Below are 18,456 nucleotides of genomic sequence, written 5' to 3'. Positions count from 1 at the left end.
TTGACTGAGAACACCCTATAATAAACACAACCTGGAGAAAATGTTTCTGTCTGGTTTCAAACCAGAGACGTTTTGCATGTAAAGCAAACGTGACAACCATTACACTACAGAAACTGGTCTCATTCATTATGTTCTAGGTAAAGGGTCCAAAGTTTGTCAAAGAATAATTTAAGTAACTTGCTGTAGACAAATCCAAATATTTGTACTTTAGAGTATGCTATGAGGACTGTACAAAAGACAGTTAATTATTTGTTTTCATCCCTCTAATTTAGGTTTTCTTCAAGGTGTTTTAGATGTAGTATTTTATTTCAGCCACTGGGTGGCTTCACGTTCATTTTTGTTACATTATGCATATAAATCTGAGTATTGAGTGGTGCGGCTCTCAAGACTGACTTCGTTTAGTACCTCTTTTTATTGTGTGCGTCCATTGAATGTAAGTAATACTGTTGTTGATTTAGTTCGGTTTCGTAAATGTCTGAGAGCTGTATTTGTACTTTGTCCCGTTGAATATTATGGTCGTTTGGTGTGGTTTACTTGTATTGTTGAGAGCTAAAAGTTAGCTGATTAAGCCATCAAGCTCGGGTAATTAGATGCAGCTGTTATTCATGTTATCGTTTCTAATTGAGAGGCCTTATTTCTCTTGTATGTTTTATCGTGTGACACTATTATTAGCAGGGTTTATTATTACTATTTATGTATAATTATTATTTACATTCTCCTAATCAGACATTAACCAGTTATTAGTCTATAGTAATCTTTAAACACATTTATTGATTTGTGGACATTTGATTTATTTGTGAAAGGATTTACAAGCAAATTTCCATAATTTGTATTTGTTTATCTTTATAGGAAACCACACACACACACATACACACACACACACACACTCACACATACACATCACACGTGCCTTTATATGTATGGCTGAACCTCAAGAGCTAATTAAAAGCAAGTAAAGCTCAATTCTGGACTCGTATATTCTCTTCTTTCACTAACTCACCTGAACATATATGTCAGCTGTTCTAACCCGACACCCTGGAGTGATTGTTTATCCATAACCAAACCAGCTTCAGTCTTCATTACAAGGACACCAATTCTCTCACGGAGCACAGTAATGTGTAGATGAACAAACGGTCAAACCTCTATTTCTGCCTGATTTCACGTTAAAGGCTGAAAATTATTCACAGCTCATTTATTAATTGAAAAACTCTCACTTTGGAGTGCAACCCAAGTTTGGTCTCCAGTCAGAGTCTACCGCACGATCGGACCAGACCAGAACTGTCTAGTCTGATTTAGTCCATTTGTCTAAACAGTTTAATTTGTTTAGGTAGCTGTGAATGTGCAATCCAACACCGATGGGGTCCAAAAATGAGTCGCCTAAAAACCAAGGTCTTGGCCCGTTTCAAGTGAACTCTGATGCGGTTCCACTGCATGTGTGAATGTCAAGAGAACCGGAGACAGCTCCAAAAGCAGAAAGCAGACTGTAGCTCAAGGCATTCTGGGTAAATGCATCTAAAACAACGCAGGTCTGGTGCTATTGTGAGAAATGGCTCGTGTTCTGCCCATTGTTGAAGAATGTTTGTTTGGCACATCTGCCAAAGACAAAAGAGAAATTCTACAATCGCTAATCTGACACCACACCACTTTTGTTTACATTTCCTAAAGAAGGAACTTGTGCTCAGTGTCTTGCTCAGAGGCTTAATATCTTCTCTTTCGGTGGTTCTTGGTGCAGCGCGAGGGGGTAAATAGTTTCCTCAAAGAGTTTGGTTTGTTTGACACAGTGACTCCAGCTGAAAATGTAACAAATGTTGCAATTTTGGTCCTCAATTGAATTGACTCTACCAGACAATCAGGTTTTGAAAACACCCTTAAGCAATTTCTTTATTACAAAAACCCAAGCTATGTCTTCATATCTCATTTCATTGAGCCAGCCAGTGCTCATGAACAAGACAACAGCAAGCAATTTATTTTCCTTAGCTTTAAAAACTACAAAGCTATTTTCAGAAAATAATTAGCAAATGTGCGAAGTTGGGGATTTTTTTAATAGCATCCCCTTATGCAATATCAGGTAAATGTCTCTGACTTGTCACCAGTGACTCAGCACTGAGGAACATCTCTAGAATGACATCTTTATTCTCCGACCACGCAGACAGGGCCGGCCCAGGCCTGTTTTTTTCCTGTACACATACATGCTCACAGAAAGACATGAGGCTAAACAGATCACAGGTAACATATTGGAAATATCTCAACAACATTTGCATATTACTTTCCAACATTATCAGAGCTGTTTTATTTCACAACTGACAACTAATGTAAATTAAACAATGTGTACATAAAACCTCAGCTAACTAAGACGGCAGTCGCTCTTTTTCTTCCAGTTAGTTCAGTTGCTATGACAATGGTAAACCAAACACTAAAAGACTATAAAAACTACCTTAACAAGACTAAATAAGTTCTTCAAAAGGTTACGTTGTGAGAGTGAGACCATTGTAGACCCTTCTAACCCGTAAACAGGATAGAACAAGTTGGAGTAACGAGGCAGAAACAAATCCTCTTGGAATCTGTTCTGGCTCCAGTTGTCAGTTAGGCTGCGTTCACAATACAGGCTGAAGTGATCCACTTCCAATTTTGACGTAATGCGGCCTGTATCTGATCTTTTCATGACAGTCTGAATAGCACAGGTAGGATTCTTTTCCAATGTGACCCAGGCCCCCTGCATAACAACAACCATGACGGACTATATGAGGATTAAGTTGTTAATATGCTGCTCCGGTTGGACAACAACTTCAAATATGTAAGCTATGCTCCACCGTTAGCATCCATGTTTACCTCCACAAACACTGAGCGCTTCTTCTTTTTATGGCTGTTGGTAAAACACTGAGAACGCTGACGCTATTGCGCCCTCTACTGCGCATGCGGGACATTTTTGGGTTCGTTGCCCGTTCAGACTGCAGAACACATACAGGTCGCATGTGTGTGGCAGTGTGAGCGGCCCCGGCTAAAAAGTCCGATTTGACAAAAAATCAGAATTGGGTCACTTCAGGCTGCAGTGTGAACGCAGCCTTATACAGACTCTGGAGCGATTAGGAGAGCACACTGCCTCCAACTGGTAGCATTCTGCTACTGCAATAAAGCTAATTACAATAGATGCCAAATCTCGAAATTAGAAATAGACATAAAAAACATATCAATTAATTCAATATAAAAATAGAAAATAATAATAACAAAGCAGAAACCATTACTTTTGTGTACATCTGCACATTTGCAGTTAACAATAGTTGCCACTCTGTTCCTTCCGCCACAGTGTTTGCTGCTGAGCATGATAATTTATGCATCCTTCTTGTCTTGTCATATTTCAGACAAAATAAATTAGTAGGTAAGGCTTTTTAAAGATTGGTAATCGACGATCGGCCAGAAAACTGCAATCGGTGCACCACAACTTACAATGGAATACATAGATATTCATGATATACTTTGATTAAATTAAATTTTAGGTGTAATTAGAATAGCCAAAAATGTCATTTATACCTGGAGTCTTTCTCACCTGGGAGTTTGGACCGGTACCAGGATGAGTCTGAACCTTCAAATAACTTTTAATTGGAGAAGTTTCACTTAACTTAGAAGTCAATATAAAAAAAATAAATTAGATACATAAATTATCACACTCAGCAGCAAACAAAACATATCCAACTACAGCTAAGAGTAGCTCATCGGCATATTAATGCAGGTGGCCTGATGGAGAAACATTTTGCTAAGCAACGTCAAACATTGAAAATTATTCACAGCTCATTTATTAATTGAAAAACTCTCACTTTGGAGTGCAAGCCTGACCCAAGTTGCAATGCTGTGGGTTTTGGTCTCCAATCAAACAGAGTCTACTGGATGATGGCCCTTGCCGCCTGCTTACGCTTCGGGTCAGTTCTGCTCGCAGGGATTCATTTTCAGCCGGTCTCTCTCTTCCTCTATCGTCTTTTTTTCATCCGTGAGTTTGCTGATAGTTTTTTCAAGTGTGCGTCTGTCTCTCTTCAAGGCACAGATGACTTCTAAGAACTTTCTGCACTGATCAGGCTTCATTTGCTCACACTCTGTTTCTTCCTCCATCTTGTGGTTTTCATCACCGAGCACAGATATGTTGCAAGCTGAGGTGGGCACGATCTTGTTTGAGTACACTGAGAAAAGAAACGAGAAAAAAAACAACTAACTGTTATGGCTGTTTTTTGTTGTTTTTTTACCTACACTCTACGAAATAAAGAGGTGACACTCACATGTAAGACGAAGCGACAAATTGAGAACGCCTTGTACGATGCAGAGCGCACCAATGCTGAGGAAAAGCAGATGATAGCGTCTTCTCTCTGCAAGTCAAAAGAAAATATATGTTTAAATTTATAAGCTCAAATGAAGATGTTTGTAATATTTTGTGTTACCTGACAAATTCGTTTCCCCATACGGCTGCTCATTAACGTAGTCTCTCATCCTCGGTCTGTGCATTGTCCCGTCCTCATCAGCAGTTAGACACTGAGTGATATCATCTTCCTGCTTTTGGTGCATTCTCAAAGAACAAAGAAGGACAAAATTAGAAGTGGTAACCAAAAGAGGAAGAAACAAGCTTAAAAAAAAAAAGATAGAAGTACCACATTATTTGTCATCTGTCGCAGACAGACACACAGATAGATGCGTTTATATCACAATCTAGGTGGCTGAACAAACTTGTAATTTTCAGGAACGATGGTTCACTTTGTGTCTGTGTGTCATTAAAAATTCAATGTCCTCCTTTGAATGTGCAGACGTAGCATGACAAAATGTAAATCACAGGGAGTACATTTTCCAAGGAACGGTGTGTATACACACAAACAGACATGTAGATATATATCACAAAGGGATGACACGCATTCAGGAGAAACATTGTTTATTTATTACCTGTGCAGCTGAAATAAATGTATTCAATGAATGGGGCTATTCATTCAGTTGTAACAGAAACAGTGAATCAGCCAGTCGATAACATCAGGCATTTAGGGGTCTGAACACGATAAAGACGATTGAAGGTCAAACCAATCATCAGACTGGAGAAGCAAGAGGGTTTATGCAACTTTGAACATGAAATGGGTTTTTTTGGCCCCAGAGTGACTGGCCTGTGACATTTGGTAACTGCTGATATTTTATGTCATTTCCTGTGGTTGGAAGAGAACTGAAATGCCTGCAGAGGAGAGGAGAGAGCACAGGCCAAGTAAAATGACCAAATATAGGCTTAGCAATGCTCTAAAACAGGGCTGCCAGGGCTGCATGTTTTAGTTCTCTTCCTGGTTTAATGCACCTGAATCAAATGATGACTGTTAGAAGGCCTATGAATAACATTAACATGCTGAAAAGTATGTCAATGTTCTCTCCCTGGTGCAGGATGCCGGCCCTCAAGGACCGACTTTGGGCCTCCCTGCTCTAAATGTAGAGCATTTCCAGTCCTGAAGCGGATGGGCCACAGCAGAAGGCGACCGCATCAGCTGATAGTTCCTCCAAGCAAAGGACAGGTAACCAATGCTATGATCTACCCAGGCTCAACAAAATTGGACAAAACCTCTTTTGAAAAATGCTTGTTGACCATGTGGTGGTCTCAGATTGGGTGGGCTGTGGCCCCCGGAAATGTGTTGGACAAAGTGTCTAAGCTAAAGGTCTGCGCTAATTGAATCTGCACCAAATGATGGCTTCCTTAGCTTCTTACCAGTGGGGTGTGACTAGACGGCAGACTTACAACATGACTGTAAAGGCAACAATTCAAAATGTCGATATGAACCAAACTGTCAGAGGAATGTGAACGAAGCAGTTCTTTTAATCTTACCAGAGGGCGTCTGACTGGAACTGAACGGGATCCTAAATTGTAAATGTAAAAAAACAGTCCAAATCCCGGAGCGTCATTTAAACGGGAAATATATCTTTCCAGCCAAGCATCGATTCTCCTACTTTTAGCACAATCATTCTCTGCCTTCGTTCTGTTCGTCTCCTTCCCTTTCACAAATATCTTCCTTGTTCTGAGCAGGTTGGGTAAGAGGAAAGAAAAATCAGAAGCAGAAATTGTGGTTCAAAATGTGAAAGATTCATCAGAGATAAAAACAAATGTGAGGAACTAGTTGAACAAATTAAGAAAGAATGCTTTCAAAATCCTTGAAAGCGGTTCCTTCTCTGAGAGGTAGTTCTGTTTGAAATATCTGATTTGCAAAAGAAGTGCCACACAAGAGATTAGCAAATCAGAAAACGCTGGTGTTGCCATGGTCGAGATTTAATGAGGATTTTAAGGCTTCTTTAAGGTAAACCTGTGGCTTTTGGTGGCCATTGGCAGCTTTACCTCCACATTTTAAAACAACTCTATCCAGTTCTCAGTAATGACAATACATGATGAGACCATCATTCTCTTGAAGTTTCTGCTTAGTCCTGATCCAAAGAGTTTAAACAAGAATCCCAGCAGACGTAAAACAAAACACGCCTTTTAAAATACATATAGATAATCTTAAAGTTTGTAGCTAACACAATAATGACCAAAGGAAGAAAATTGATGTTAAATCATTTTTAAAAAATGACTATGTTTCAGACTTGTGAAGCCTGCGCCCTTTAATCATTCCGATTCAGAGCAAAGGTTTTGTTGAAATAGTGTTTCCTTCTTCACTGTTTCCTACTGGGGAACTAAATGCTTTTTAGGACGTCTGAAAGGAGAAGAAAAAGAAGGTGTTGCCTCGTTGAGAAAGGAACAAAAGCAGAACCGCGTTGGGCTTCAGCATCAATCTCAACATACATTTCTCGCCCATCGTCAGTGTTGCTCTCACAGGGTCAGATGGCGCCAGCTGTTAATCGAAACGCAGCCGAGATCGATTATGTGAATCAGCCCGATCCGTCCACTAACAGCCGTCCCGAGTTAGAGACCGGGGCAAATCACGCTGAGTCGGGTAAGACCCAAATAGCCTTGAATCATCATTGCGTTACAGAATGTTTCTTCTTTACTTGACAAATTTAGAGAAACTGATTGAAACTCGCTGCTCTTACTTTGACGGGATTTTAAGAAGAATATCTGCACTAATTGGTTTGCACGAAAAAGAAAAATGATTTGTTTTAAACAGCAACACAGGAGTTTAACTGTCAATGTGTATTTTTCTTCCCTAAGGGACTAAGTTGCTCAGAGTGGTCGCTGTTGGCTTCGGAGTGCTTTGCATCCTACAAGTTGCTCTCAATGTTTCCCTTCGTCTGGCTCTCAGTGAGTTATTGTTTTTTTTTTCTAAAGATCAATCAGACACCAAGAGTTGGATCTGGAGACTTTCAGAAATCCAACTTTGAAATTCAGTTGTTTTTTTAAAGTATGTAAGTTGAGCAATGAAAGACAGCAATTGATATTTTGAGGCTTTAGCAAAACCTTGTAGTTCTTTTTATTGCATTTTTTTTTTACAAACTGCATTTATAGAATGGAAAACTGTAACAATAAACAGAACTATAAACAATCCTGAAAAAAGAAATTTTGTTAATTTTGATCCAGTTGATAGAGAAATTCAGTGGGAAGTCATTTTTTAAACTTTTGCAGTTTTTTTGTTATTTTGGAGTTTGATTCTAGTTTTGTTTTTCTATGTTCTTATCTCTTTCTTCAACTTGAATTGCTTTTTTTCTGTTTCACCTTAATTCAGTCCTCTAGTTACCTTAGTTTAATCAGGTTCTTTATGTCTATTTATTTATTATAGATTCGAATGCTAAATCACTTCATATTCTATATAACTCTCTGATTTTACCATATCTATCATATTGCTGTGAAGTGTGGGGAGTTAATTACAAGAGCTCTTTACATCCGATAACCGTCCTACAGAAACGAGCCATTAGAATCATCCACAATGTCGGTTATTATGAGCATACAAACCCGCTCTTCATAATATCCAGAATTCTCAAATTTGACGAGCTTGTAGAATTTAAAATGGCTCAATTTATGTTCAAGGTATCTAAAAAGTTGTTACCTGAGCACATACAGAGCACGTTTTCTGAAAGAGAAGGGGGGTATAACTTAAGGGGTCACTCAAACTTCAAGATCCGCAACTTTAGAACAACAAGAAAAAGCTTCTGTATTTCAATTAAAGGTGTAAAGTTATGGAATAGGTTACATGAAGATTTAAAACAAAGCAATAGTTTAACACAATTCAAAAGAAAGTACAAAGAGGTAATTTTCAATAGATACACACATGGGGACAGAAAGCAATAAGGTGTGTATTGAAGATAACAACTTGGTGTAAGGGTTTAGAAAGATAAACCAGCATAAAATGGGAAAATGTATAGGTAAATATTAGTAACTGTTACTTCTGACTGCCACTTTGATTTTGATTTTTTTAATGACAGTAGGACTCTAAAGTCTCAAGTGTTTAGGGGTAGGAGTTTATAAGTTCTCACTTCTTCCTACCCCATTTTGAGCATGATATGTTAACTGAAACTAAAAATCTGTATTTTCTCTTCTTTCTTATGCACTTCTTGTTACTGTGCACTATTTTATTTTTATATTTGCATCATGTTCAAATAAATTTCATTTCAAATTTCAAATTTTCCTAGTTACCCAGTTTGTGTAACTCGCTCCCTGTGCCATTTTACTCTCTCTCCCTCACACTCACAACCCATTTCTAATCAGCCATATGGTCCTTGTTCAGTATTCAAGCTCCCAGTATATATAAAACTCTTTCTCAGTCACTCCTTGCTGGCTCCTCCCATTAAATCCTTTTTATTCCTTGTGTATCCTGTCTTCAACTTTTACTGGATTTCTGTTTTGGTTCTCCTCTGGCTCTTTTTCTTTTATTTAGTTTTTTTTTTTTTGTTCTTTTGGTTTTTTTGTCAATTTTTATCTTATTTTTTTCCATCTGATCTACAAAGCTACTTGACGCCTCTGTAATTTCTTTACGGATACTGTATCTTTAGACTTAACATTTCCTTGACACCACAATGACAGATTTTCTTTTAAATAATGGCCAACTTGTCCTACTCTTTCAGACAAACCTCAGCCCACACCAGATGAGATGTTATGCGGTAACGAGACTCGGGACGCGTGCGAGCTGAAGCAACAGACCAGTAAGTGCGAGGATTATGAAATGACACATAGGAAGGTATGTGGCAATTCATATGTGGAAAGTTCTAGATCAGTGGTGTTCAAACCTTTTGCTGCTTGGGCCAAAATCTCTAATTTAAAAATGTTTGTGGGCCAAAATGAAATAACATTTTTTTTTTTTTTTTACTTACTCAACAATAAATAAGATGTAATATTTACCACCTGCTGACGGTTCGCTCTGTTTCTCCTTAACGTTTCTACCAGGCGGGTTAAAGCCGCTGCTGGTGTTGCGTGGCGCCGTGGTTAGTCTCGTTCTCTGGTTATGTCTCTCTCTCTCTGCAACCTTTCTGTTGGATGGCTGTCATAAAGGCAAATAGTTTCGAAAAACGTCTTTTAAAGAAAAAATACTACTGTACTAGTACCAGCAGCTACTGAGTTTTCTTAACCTTGATATCTCAGTCTTATAATTCTAGATCTAGAGGTTTAACATCAAACTATTATATAGAGTTAACCCCTTTGAGCTTTTTGGATCTATAAATCAGTCTGCAGACAAGTTGTACTAGAGGTTAAATAGATATTATTAATTATTAGGGTTTAATTAGCAAAATGGCAGCAAATCTGCTTTTGTCATAACTTCATAACCAGAGACTTTCTCTCCTCTGGTCTGTTTAACAGCTACAGTCAGCAGCAGAAACAGAAACGTTATACCTGTTGGGGAAAATATAGATTATATTTGCTTTGTATTGTCCCCAGTCTGCTGCCAGGTTGCAGACTGGCTGCAGCAATACTATATCATTGCCACATGATGGCAATGATATAATAGGATCCAATTAGATTCTTGATTAATATGGGTTGTTGCTATGTTGTTGTTGTTGTCGTTACCGCAAAACACCTTGTTGCTATGTTTGTTCAACGTGCCCTTTTTTAACTTTGAGCCCCTGCCCCTCCAAAGGTCTCTGCACGGCCCTGGTGTGTTGTACCTAAAGATAAATGTAATACTATTTAAAGTTGTTAATAATAACAACATTGCCCATATTAAATGTAAAAGAAAAAAAGTCTCCATTTCCATAAACCGATTTAAAAGGACTAATTTGTGTTTTCTTTTAATTGCAATTCAGGCTTAAAAAAAATGTTTTTAAAAAATCCCTCCCCAAATGGCCCCCGGGCCTCACTTTGGACACCCGTGCTTAAGTCTTTTCCAGTATGAGGGAAACATTAAGCTCATAAGACGTTTTAACACCTCAACAGGGCAGTACCTCCAGAAAGGATGGCTGTATTTCCGCGACAGTTTTTATTACATGTCGTCCATCAAGAAGACTTGGCCTGAGAGCCAGGAGTACTGCCAGCAGGAGGACGCCGACCTGGTGATCGTCAACAGCAGAGAGGAACAGGTAGGCTTCTGTTACCGTGAACCAAAAATCATTATCAGGCTAAAACAGATAAGCAGAAGATGCAAAATAGCAATAATTTTTATTTTGACTGATTTCTGCATTCATTATTATTATTTTTATTTTCTGCGTAAGAACTTTATCACACAGTTTAGCAGGAACAGGTTCACCTGGACCGGACTGCGCGAGTTAGCTGGGACCGATCAGTGGATATGGGTGGATGAAGCTCTGCTGACGGAGAGGTTTTTACTTCTTTTCTTTTTTTTAACATTAAAAAAACTACCTAGAAACATCCATTAACAGTGTGTACCACCACATTCTTCCAACAACTTGCACCCTCATCCAGCAGCTCCTTAATCTTAAACCGCACGTGTTCGACCTGCTGGCGGTCAAATCTGTTAACAGTTGAACGTGACGAAATCTGATCACTTTTTAAACGACTCCCGGTGCGTTGCTGCGTCGCTCTGTTCTCTTTACCTGCAACGGTTTTCATCGTTGTGTCTCTGATGTTGTCACGTTTTGTTGTTGTTGTTTTGTTTGTTTTTTTGTCTTCTTCGGTTCCAGCTACTGGGGCCCCAACGAGCCAAACAGGTTGGAAAAAGAAAATCCAATATGTGTGGAGATGAGGTTCTTCGATACTGAAAACAGCTGGAATGACATATCCTGCACCACTGAAAACTTTTGGATGTGTGAAAAAGAAGCACCTCTCTGAACAACACCAGAAAACAAGCCACAACTTGGAAAATGAATCAGGAATTTAGAAACTGGTTAATTTTCTGTTGGCACTATAAGCCAAAATGTATTTTTAAAATGAAAGCCATCGCTTTGATAATTTCTGTTCATTTCTATCAATCAATCCATCGGTCATGTTTGTTTGTACAGCACATTTCAGCAAAGAGGCAGTGTCATTTCTATTGCTAAACCATCAATAAAAAAATAATTCAACAGAAGAAATCCGTCCTTTCTGTGTCAACGAAAGCTTTAGTTTTTAGTGAAATGTAGTTGAAGTCTTGTAGAATGACGTCATTTCAGAGAGCGCTTCTTAAAAAGAAGAATTAACAGTTCAGTCCAGCAGGGGGCGCACACAGGCAGACATATGTAGTAAATGGACAGGAAGTTAACACCAACGCAAAAACACTTTTTCAAATAAATTAGCTTGTTGGGGTTTCTTTAGCTCTTCTATAGCAAGACTTCTTTTTTCTAAGCTCGTTGCAGATCTGGTTTTATGTTTGTTGTTTATTTGTTTGTTTGTTAGGAGTATCAAACTGATCTGCTGTAGATTCAGTGGATAATTTCTACATGCAAGTGAAAGGATCTGTTTCTTTTTTTCCATCTTTTGGTCTCTTGACATAATTCCAAGGCGGACGTTTTCCTGCAGCGATGCAAAAATGATTCAAGCAGCAGAACTGGCATTCTTCTTAGTTATATATTTTTAATAGTTTATTTTTTTTTTTAAATTGAAGACAGGTTGTCTGTTTATTAAGTAATATTTAATACCAAACCTCACCCAGGAAGGTAATCATAAATTAACAACTGAGACGAAACTACTTAACAATTATTTTCTGATAATCAGGCGGAGCCCCGACTTGATGATTTTGAGCCAAATTACTAATTCTGTGAATTTTCTTTGCCAACTATTGCTAGCTATTTATGGCTATTCAAAGCAAACCTGTTGCTGGACAAACCAAGAATAAATAAAAATATTTCTTCATTGTAAGAAGCTGTTGATTCCATTTTTTCACAGACCACATGTTGACTTTGAGAATCCATAAAATTGAAATGACCATGCAGAAAACATTCAGCTGTAGGAAAGTGACTGAGCCAACTTTAACAACTGTAGTTTATGATATTAAAAACTAAATAAAAACTCCCATTTTCAAACTCTCCAAGACCGCGACTGGTACCGATTTCACACATCTTTGAAAGCATACTTCCATATTTTACATTTGTAAAAATCCGCAAGTGTACAATGAAACGCGCACAGTGAGGCAGCAGAATGGAGGATTCTCAAACCTGCAGAGAAATGTAATTTAAAAAATAAAACAAAAGAAACTCCCTTTTTGAAGAGGTTACTTCATGAAAGTTCTGCTTTGAATTATGGAAGGTGAGAGCGACAAAGGAAGTGAGGAAATCCCCAGGCTCGTGTTGCTGTTCTCTTTTCTTTCTACTATTAAAGTGTTCCAATTTATCTTACTCCATGTTTTTTTGTATTTTTTTGTGTGTGCACGTTTTATGAAGAATAAAAAAGCTTCAAACTCAACGCTGTCGTAATGCTTTCATTGATCAGGTTGTTTAGTCGATTAGATTAGAAAATAAACCAACCGTTCTCTGTTAGAGGTGACTAAAATGTTCAGATTTGTGGGTGGCGGACATGAACGCAACAAAACCAAAGACTGTCACAGGACCATCATCATGGCGCAAGTATTTCTTAAGTACGGCAAATCAGTGGTTTATATGAAATAATGTCTTTTTGGGGACATGAGGTTTCTGACCTTTTACTCACGAGGGGAGAAATGAGTTAAGGTGCCCGAAAGAGGAAGAAAAAGCAGGTCTTGTTTTTGTTGCAAAACGAACAAAAGAAGAAGTCCGTTGCTTTCTAGTGTCATGCAAGAAAAGCAGTTTGTTGTCACACAGCGGTGCTCTGAAGGTAAGATGACAGGAGCTGTCCGCAGAGAGCAAGCAGAGTTCAGCATGGACTATGTGAATCTGCCCGAGCCTCCAGTTACAACGGCTGCTGGAGGAGGAGACGAGGGGAACCATCCTGCACCAGGTAAGAAAAAAAAACTCTGCTGAAAAGTGTGTTTGACTTTTTAGATTTCATTTTAAATACGCTTTTTTTTCTTCATTATTTATCAATTACTGTAATATTAAGAGTAGCCTCCTAGCACAATTTATCTTAAGAATATTTCTTCACTGGTCTTTTTAAATGACTGGATGAAACTTATGTTTGCTTTTGACTTTCATTGGTGTGTCAGGCTTAGCGTAGCAACACACACACACACGCCCACCCACACACACACACACACAAACGTTTGACATAAGATGCAACAGAACAATTTCTCTGTTATTGTGACCCTGTTTCTATATCCAGGGACAAAGTTATTGAGGCTGGTTGGAGTTAGCTTTGGACTCCTTTGCCTCCTACAAGCTGCTGTCAACGTGTCTCTCCGCCTGACACTGTGTGAGTTTTACACCGTTTTTCAGCGTGACAGCAAAGCTTTGTGCTTTGAAAGCAACAAGTTTTATCTGGATGGAGAAAACAAACTAGAGAAGGGTAAAAAAAAAAAAACAACATGCTTCCAAAATGACATCAATTGCTGATTAAAGGCTAATAATACAGAATAATAAAAAGGCAGTGTTTCGTTACAGATTTGTTTTTATCAGACCCCCATTTAGCAGAGAGGCTATAAGCCAAATTTCATGATACTCTCAGGTTGTAATGTATGTGAAGAGCAGCTGCTGTAAATAATGCTCAGGTTGAGAGAGGAAGCTTGGACATTTTGTCCATTTGCTGTTTCGTGCCTTTTCAGTTTTAGTCATTTCCTGCCTCCTTTTTGTCACAAATAAAGAGCCGTCTGGCACAGGATGTTTTGTACTGAGTTGGTTTGCAATCGTCTCCATGACGACGTGTTCCCAACTTTAACAACGAAAGATTTAAATAATTTTCTAACATCCTCTCATGGTTCCCTGTAAGGACATGTTGTTACGGATGAATTTGTCTTTCAAGGCAGACTTTGTTTAAAGTCATAACGGGTCATATTTTGTGGGAGCAAATGGGCCTGAAGGGTGATTGGAGCGAAAATAATTTGTAATTTGGGTGTAATGCAAAGTCTCCAGAAATTAGTACACAAAAATATTGTGTATGATTTTTAAGGCCTTTCAGAAAATATTTATCTATGCATTTCAGATATACCAAAGCAATGCCAAAATACCAAGGGAATATGCAACCGTTAACTACATTGATACTGTGGATCCTTAATGAGTGAAGCTTAAGTAATATTCTGAAATTGCAATGTGAATGTGTAACGTGAATTACAATTCTCAAATTGTAAGTACCTAAAACATAATTCTAATCCAAAAACTTGAATAATCCTCAAAGATGGTTTGAGTGTTTACTAAAAAACTGAAACATTTTGACCAAAAAATAAATAAAAAATAATAAGTAAAAAGGAAATGAAAAACTGACGCAACCGTGAGTCAGTAAGGAAAGAGAAAGTGGTCAAAAGACTGTTTGTCATCATCGTCTGACAAAACTAAACACCTGATCACTTATTCAAGGAGTATTCGAACCAACCTTTCATCCTTTTGAAATTGGTGCATCCTTTTTCAATTTCAAAACAATAAAAATCACAAGAAGAAAAAAGATGGTAAATCAGCAAACAGTAGCAGTCATGCATATAATCTTTATAACATTTAGCTGAGGTCGTAGCTGTTAGTGCTGTTGCATGAGCAGTAAAGCCATCAAACTTTGCAGAAGTGCATTTCACAATTTTGCTCCTGTGAAGTCATCTGTGTCGTCTCACAAGGGTTTGATTTAATTGGAAATCCCTTTTTTTATATTATTTATTTTGTTAAAGAATGTAAAATGTAGGTGTTAAGGTGACAAAAACAAATCCGGAAATGTGTCTTTTATAGAGAGCCTATGGTGGTCAAATTGATGTAGACTTTGGTGTTAAATAGAGTGAACATGGCTCGTTCACTGAAGGGAGCATTAACACATTTCTATCCGTTTCAGGATGATAAGAATCGTGAGCTGTTGTGAAATTTGTGAAAAGTCAGAGGAACTCAGACTGAGAGAGGGGAACAAAATGGATGGGGGCTTTCCACTTGGCTAATACTTCACTGTTTTGTCCTTAAAATGAACCACAGGCTCCCACATAACATGAGCTCACTTGCTTTTTCTAATCCTATGACAGCACGACGAAAAGTCTTGTTTCCACAATGGTGATCAATTCTCTTCTCTTCCAGTCAAATCTGACGGTCAGACGTCACCAACAGGACCCGCTTGCTGTAATGAAACTGACAAGCAGAGACAACTGATCGGTAAGAGTGATGATGATGATGATGATGATGATGATGATGATGATGATGATGATGATGATGATGATGATGATGATGATGATGATGATGATGATGATGAAGAAGAAACTCATTATGGGGAAAACATACATCTACTGAGTTCAACTTACCACAGGGGCCGCTTTTCATTGGCTGATGCCCATTCTACGTGGTGACGTGGGTGGCCGTCTCACAAACTCACGCTTCCCGTTAGCTAAGTACAGCATAATGGCAGAACTGATACAACTTCTATACCTTGAAGCCTGTCTGCTACACAGTCTTACGTTTGCTAAACAGATCAATATGCAATATGTATCTGACACACACTAAAGATTTTATTTTAGCAGAAAAGGCTTTGGACTAAACTGTTACTCGTGTTAGCCACTCTAGCGCCAAGTGCAGCTAGCCAATCAACCATCGCTGTGTTCAGGGAAGCGCTGATAAATAGTCGAGAAATAAATATCAAGCCTGGAAACTTGATATCGTAACGGACTGAATGTCACGGTATTTTGACAAGTATTGTCAAAATACTATTGACTTCACAGGAGCAAAATTGTGAAATGCACTTCTGCAAAGTTTGATGGCTTTACTGCTTATGCAACATTAAGTCCGTCATACCGTAACATGACAGACTGAATCATAACGTTTTTAATCCAACATTAAAAACGTTATGTATCAGAACTTTGGATCAGAGCAACTCTAAGACAAACTGACACAAATGAGAAGTTTAGGTGGTAACACTTTTATTTGACGGGGTCTTCATAAGACTGACAGGACACCGTCATAAGCATGAGACAACGCCTGTCATGAACACGAAGCGGTCTTTATGAACATTTACGATTGTTGTCGTGAAGTGTCTTACGGTAGATAATGACACTTTTAGTAGAAAATTACACTAAAACTTGTGTTAAAAGTCCATTAAAATTGTGAACTTTGCATCAAAAGTGTCGTTATACCGAGTCCCACTTCATGACAGCAGTCGTAAACATTCACAAAGACTCCTTCATCCTCACCACAGGTGTCATGTTTATGATAGTGGCAAGTCAGTCATATGTACACACCTTTAAATAAAGTGTCACCATTTAATTTAGACTTTATATTGTTACACCGCATTAGTTCGTCTCTTGATTAAAACCTCTAAAGTTTTTCTAAAACAAATTTTAATGCAAACACAGGGTAAGTGGAAAGAGTCTGAAGAGTTTTCCTCCCCTCCACAGAGCGGTACATCCAGCAGGGATGGGTGCGTTTCCGTTCCAGTGTGTATTATATTTCTGACGCCAGGAACACGTGGCAGCAGAGCAGACGGTATTGTCTGCGGCAAGGCGCTGACCTGGTGATCATAAACACCAAAGAAGAACAGGTAAATGTGTCTTCATTCAAAATAAACTAATTGGGTCATTATTTTATGGAAATATGTGCATTTCTAATGGTTGCATTTTCTGCTTAAGGACTTCACAAGACAGTTTCACAGATTCACGTGGCTCGGACTTTATTATGAGTCCAAGACGAAGAAGTGGATATGGGTGGATCGGACTCCGCTGAACGAAAGGTGTTTTATTATTATTGTTGTTTTTGTTTTCTAACCATTTTTCTGTTTTGTGAAGCACAAAAAGATGTAGAAAGTGATGATTAAATCTCAACAATTAATGTGAATAAAAACAGGAGGGATACTAACATGTCACCTTGTACTTTTTTACTAAAACATCCTTTCTTGTCGTTGAAGTTGTCCTGTTTGCTCTTCTTTAAGTTTCAGCTTCTGGGGGCCTGGAGAGCCAAACGGGTTTGAAGGCAAAATCGAAAACTGTGTGGAGATAAGGTTCTTTGAGATGGATAACAGCTGGAACGACATACCGTGTGGAGACCAAAACTACTGGATCTGCGAGAAAGAGGTGGCTCCGTAAATAAAACCAAACCAAGTCCAGGGGAGTACAAACGGACCTGAAGTCTTAACGTGTAACCAGGAAATGGAAAGCCGGACACACGGTTTTAATCATTTGAAAAAGAGCCTGTTGGGTTTTGGATTGAAAACAGGGTGTCCTTTGATTTGTGCAAAACATTGTTTTGAAAGTGACGCGATCGCGTGATAGCAATGATTTTATTTTTGGCAAATGCTTGAATAATGAGGGAGTAAGCAATGATGATGGAAAAAGTCGTCACCAAAATCAAAACGTTTTCGATCATCGAAATCGAAAGCTTTTGGATCAAGTAAAGCTTTCGATTTTGGCAAAAATCTTGATAGTTTGTTCACCAACAGGTTATAAAATGATCAGAATACATAAGCAACTTTTATTTCGAAAGCTATGTTCTAGTTACTGCATCTCAAACTTACACATCCCACTGAAAAGATCGCAAATCAACAATTAATTTCCTCTCACATCTGTTCTTCAGCAGCTATATATGACAGTTACTATAATTATTTTTAGTATTTTTTATATATATTAACACAATATTTGTGCTTTTGGGCTTGTCATTGCTTTATATATATATATAAAATAACTTTTATTATTCTTGCAGCAAAAGAATGAAAGTCAATCTAAATTCTACAAGTAATTAACACATTAATATAAAGTAAATATGGTTTTGTGCTTTATTTAATTTTTTTAATTCTAAAAAAGAAAAATTGTTGTGACAGCCAAATAAAAACGTAATTTTGTTCTTGACAAATACGCAGAAAGTCTCTGTAGAAAATCTAATTTGAAGCTCCAGACACTGGATTTTTATGCACATCTTTGTTTTAAGGGCTCTTTCAGCGGTGACGGTCGTTTCTGTCAAGATTTTGGGTTGTTTTGTTTCATAGTTTTGATTATTTGTTCTGTGTTTGTCTTAGCCAGTCGTTATTTTTGATCAAGTAAGCCTTGTTTCGGTTTTGATTTAGTTCAGTCTAGTTGTTTTAGTCTGATTATGTCTATTATTTATTCTTTGATTTGTATTTCACTTATGTTTTCTGTCGCCCTATTATGTTTT

At 38.0% G+C, this 18,456-nt stretch overlaps 2 protein-coding genes across 3 annotated transcripts; both read left to right on the top strand.

Annotated features, from left to right (window-relative positions):
- Positions 1–280: 280 nt before the first annotated feature.
- On the top strand, positions 281–11,458 carry LOC122829379 (CD209 antigen-like protein C). Of its 2 annotated transcripts, XM_044113876.1 has the most exons (8): positions 297–433; positions 5,395–5,522; positions 6,685–6,929; positions 7,145–7,234; positions 8,992–9,069; positions 10,295–10,437; positions 10,570–10,676; positions 10,999–11,454. In XM_044113876.1, the coding sequence occupies exons 3-8, from the start codon at positions 6,818–6,820 to the stop codon at positions 11,144–11,146; spliced, it is 678 nt and encodes a 225-aa protein (XP_043969811.1). In that variant the 5' UTR covers positions 297–433; positions 5,395–5,522; positions 6,685–6,817; the 3' UTR covers positions 11,147–11,454. The 2 variants fall into 2 exon arrangements, with proteins under 2 accessions (XP_043969810.1, XP_043969811.1); XM_044113875.1 differs by having other exon boundaries at positions 281–433; positions 10,295–10,676; positions 10,999–11,458.
- Positions 11,459–12,970: 1,512 nt separating this feature from the next.
- On the top strand, positions 12,971–17,906 carry LOC122829378 (C-type lectin domain family 4 member E-like). Its single transcript, XM_044113874.1, has 6 exons — positions 12,971–13,204; positions 13,526–13,615; positions 15,403–15,477; positions 16,710–16,852; positions 16,941–17,041; positions 17,240–17,906. The coding sequence occupies exons 1-6, from the start codon at positions 13,039–13,041 to the stop codon at positions 17,391–17,393; spliced, it is 729 nt and encodes a 242-aa protein (XP_043969809.1). The 5' UTR covers positions 12,971–13,038; the 3' UTR covers positions 17,394–17,906.
- The last annotated feature ends 550 nt before the right edge of the window (positions 17,907–18,456 follow it).

Source organism: Gambusia affinis, linkage group LG04, assembly GCF_019740435.1.
Source record: "Gambusia affinis linkage group LG04, SWU_Gaff_1.0, whole genome shotgun sequence".
NCBI lineage: Eukaryota > Metazoa > Chordata > Actinopteri > Cyprinodontiformes > Poeciliidae > Gambusia > Gambusia affinis.
This window is presented reverse-complemented; position numbering and strand designations above follow the sequence as displayed.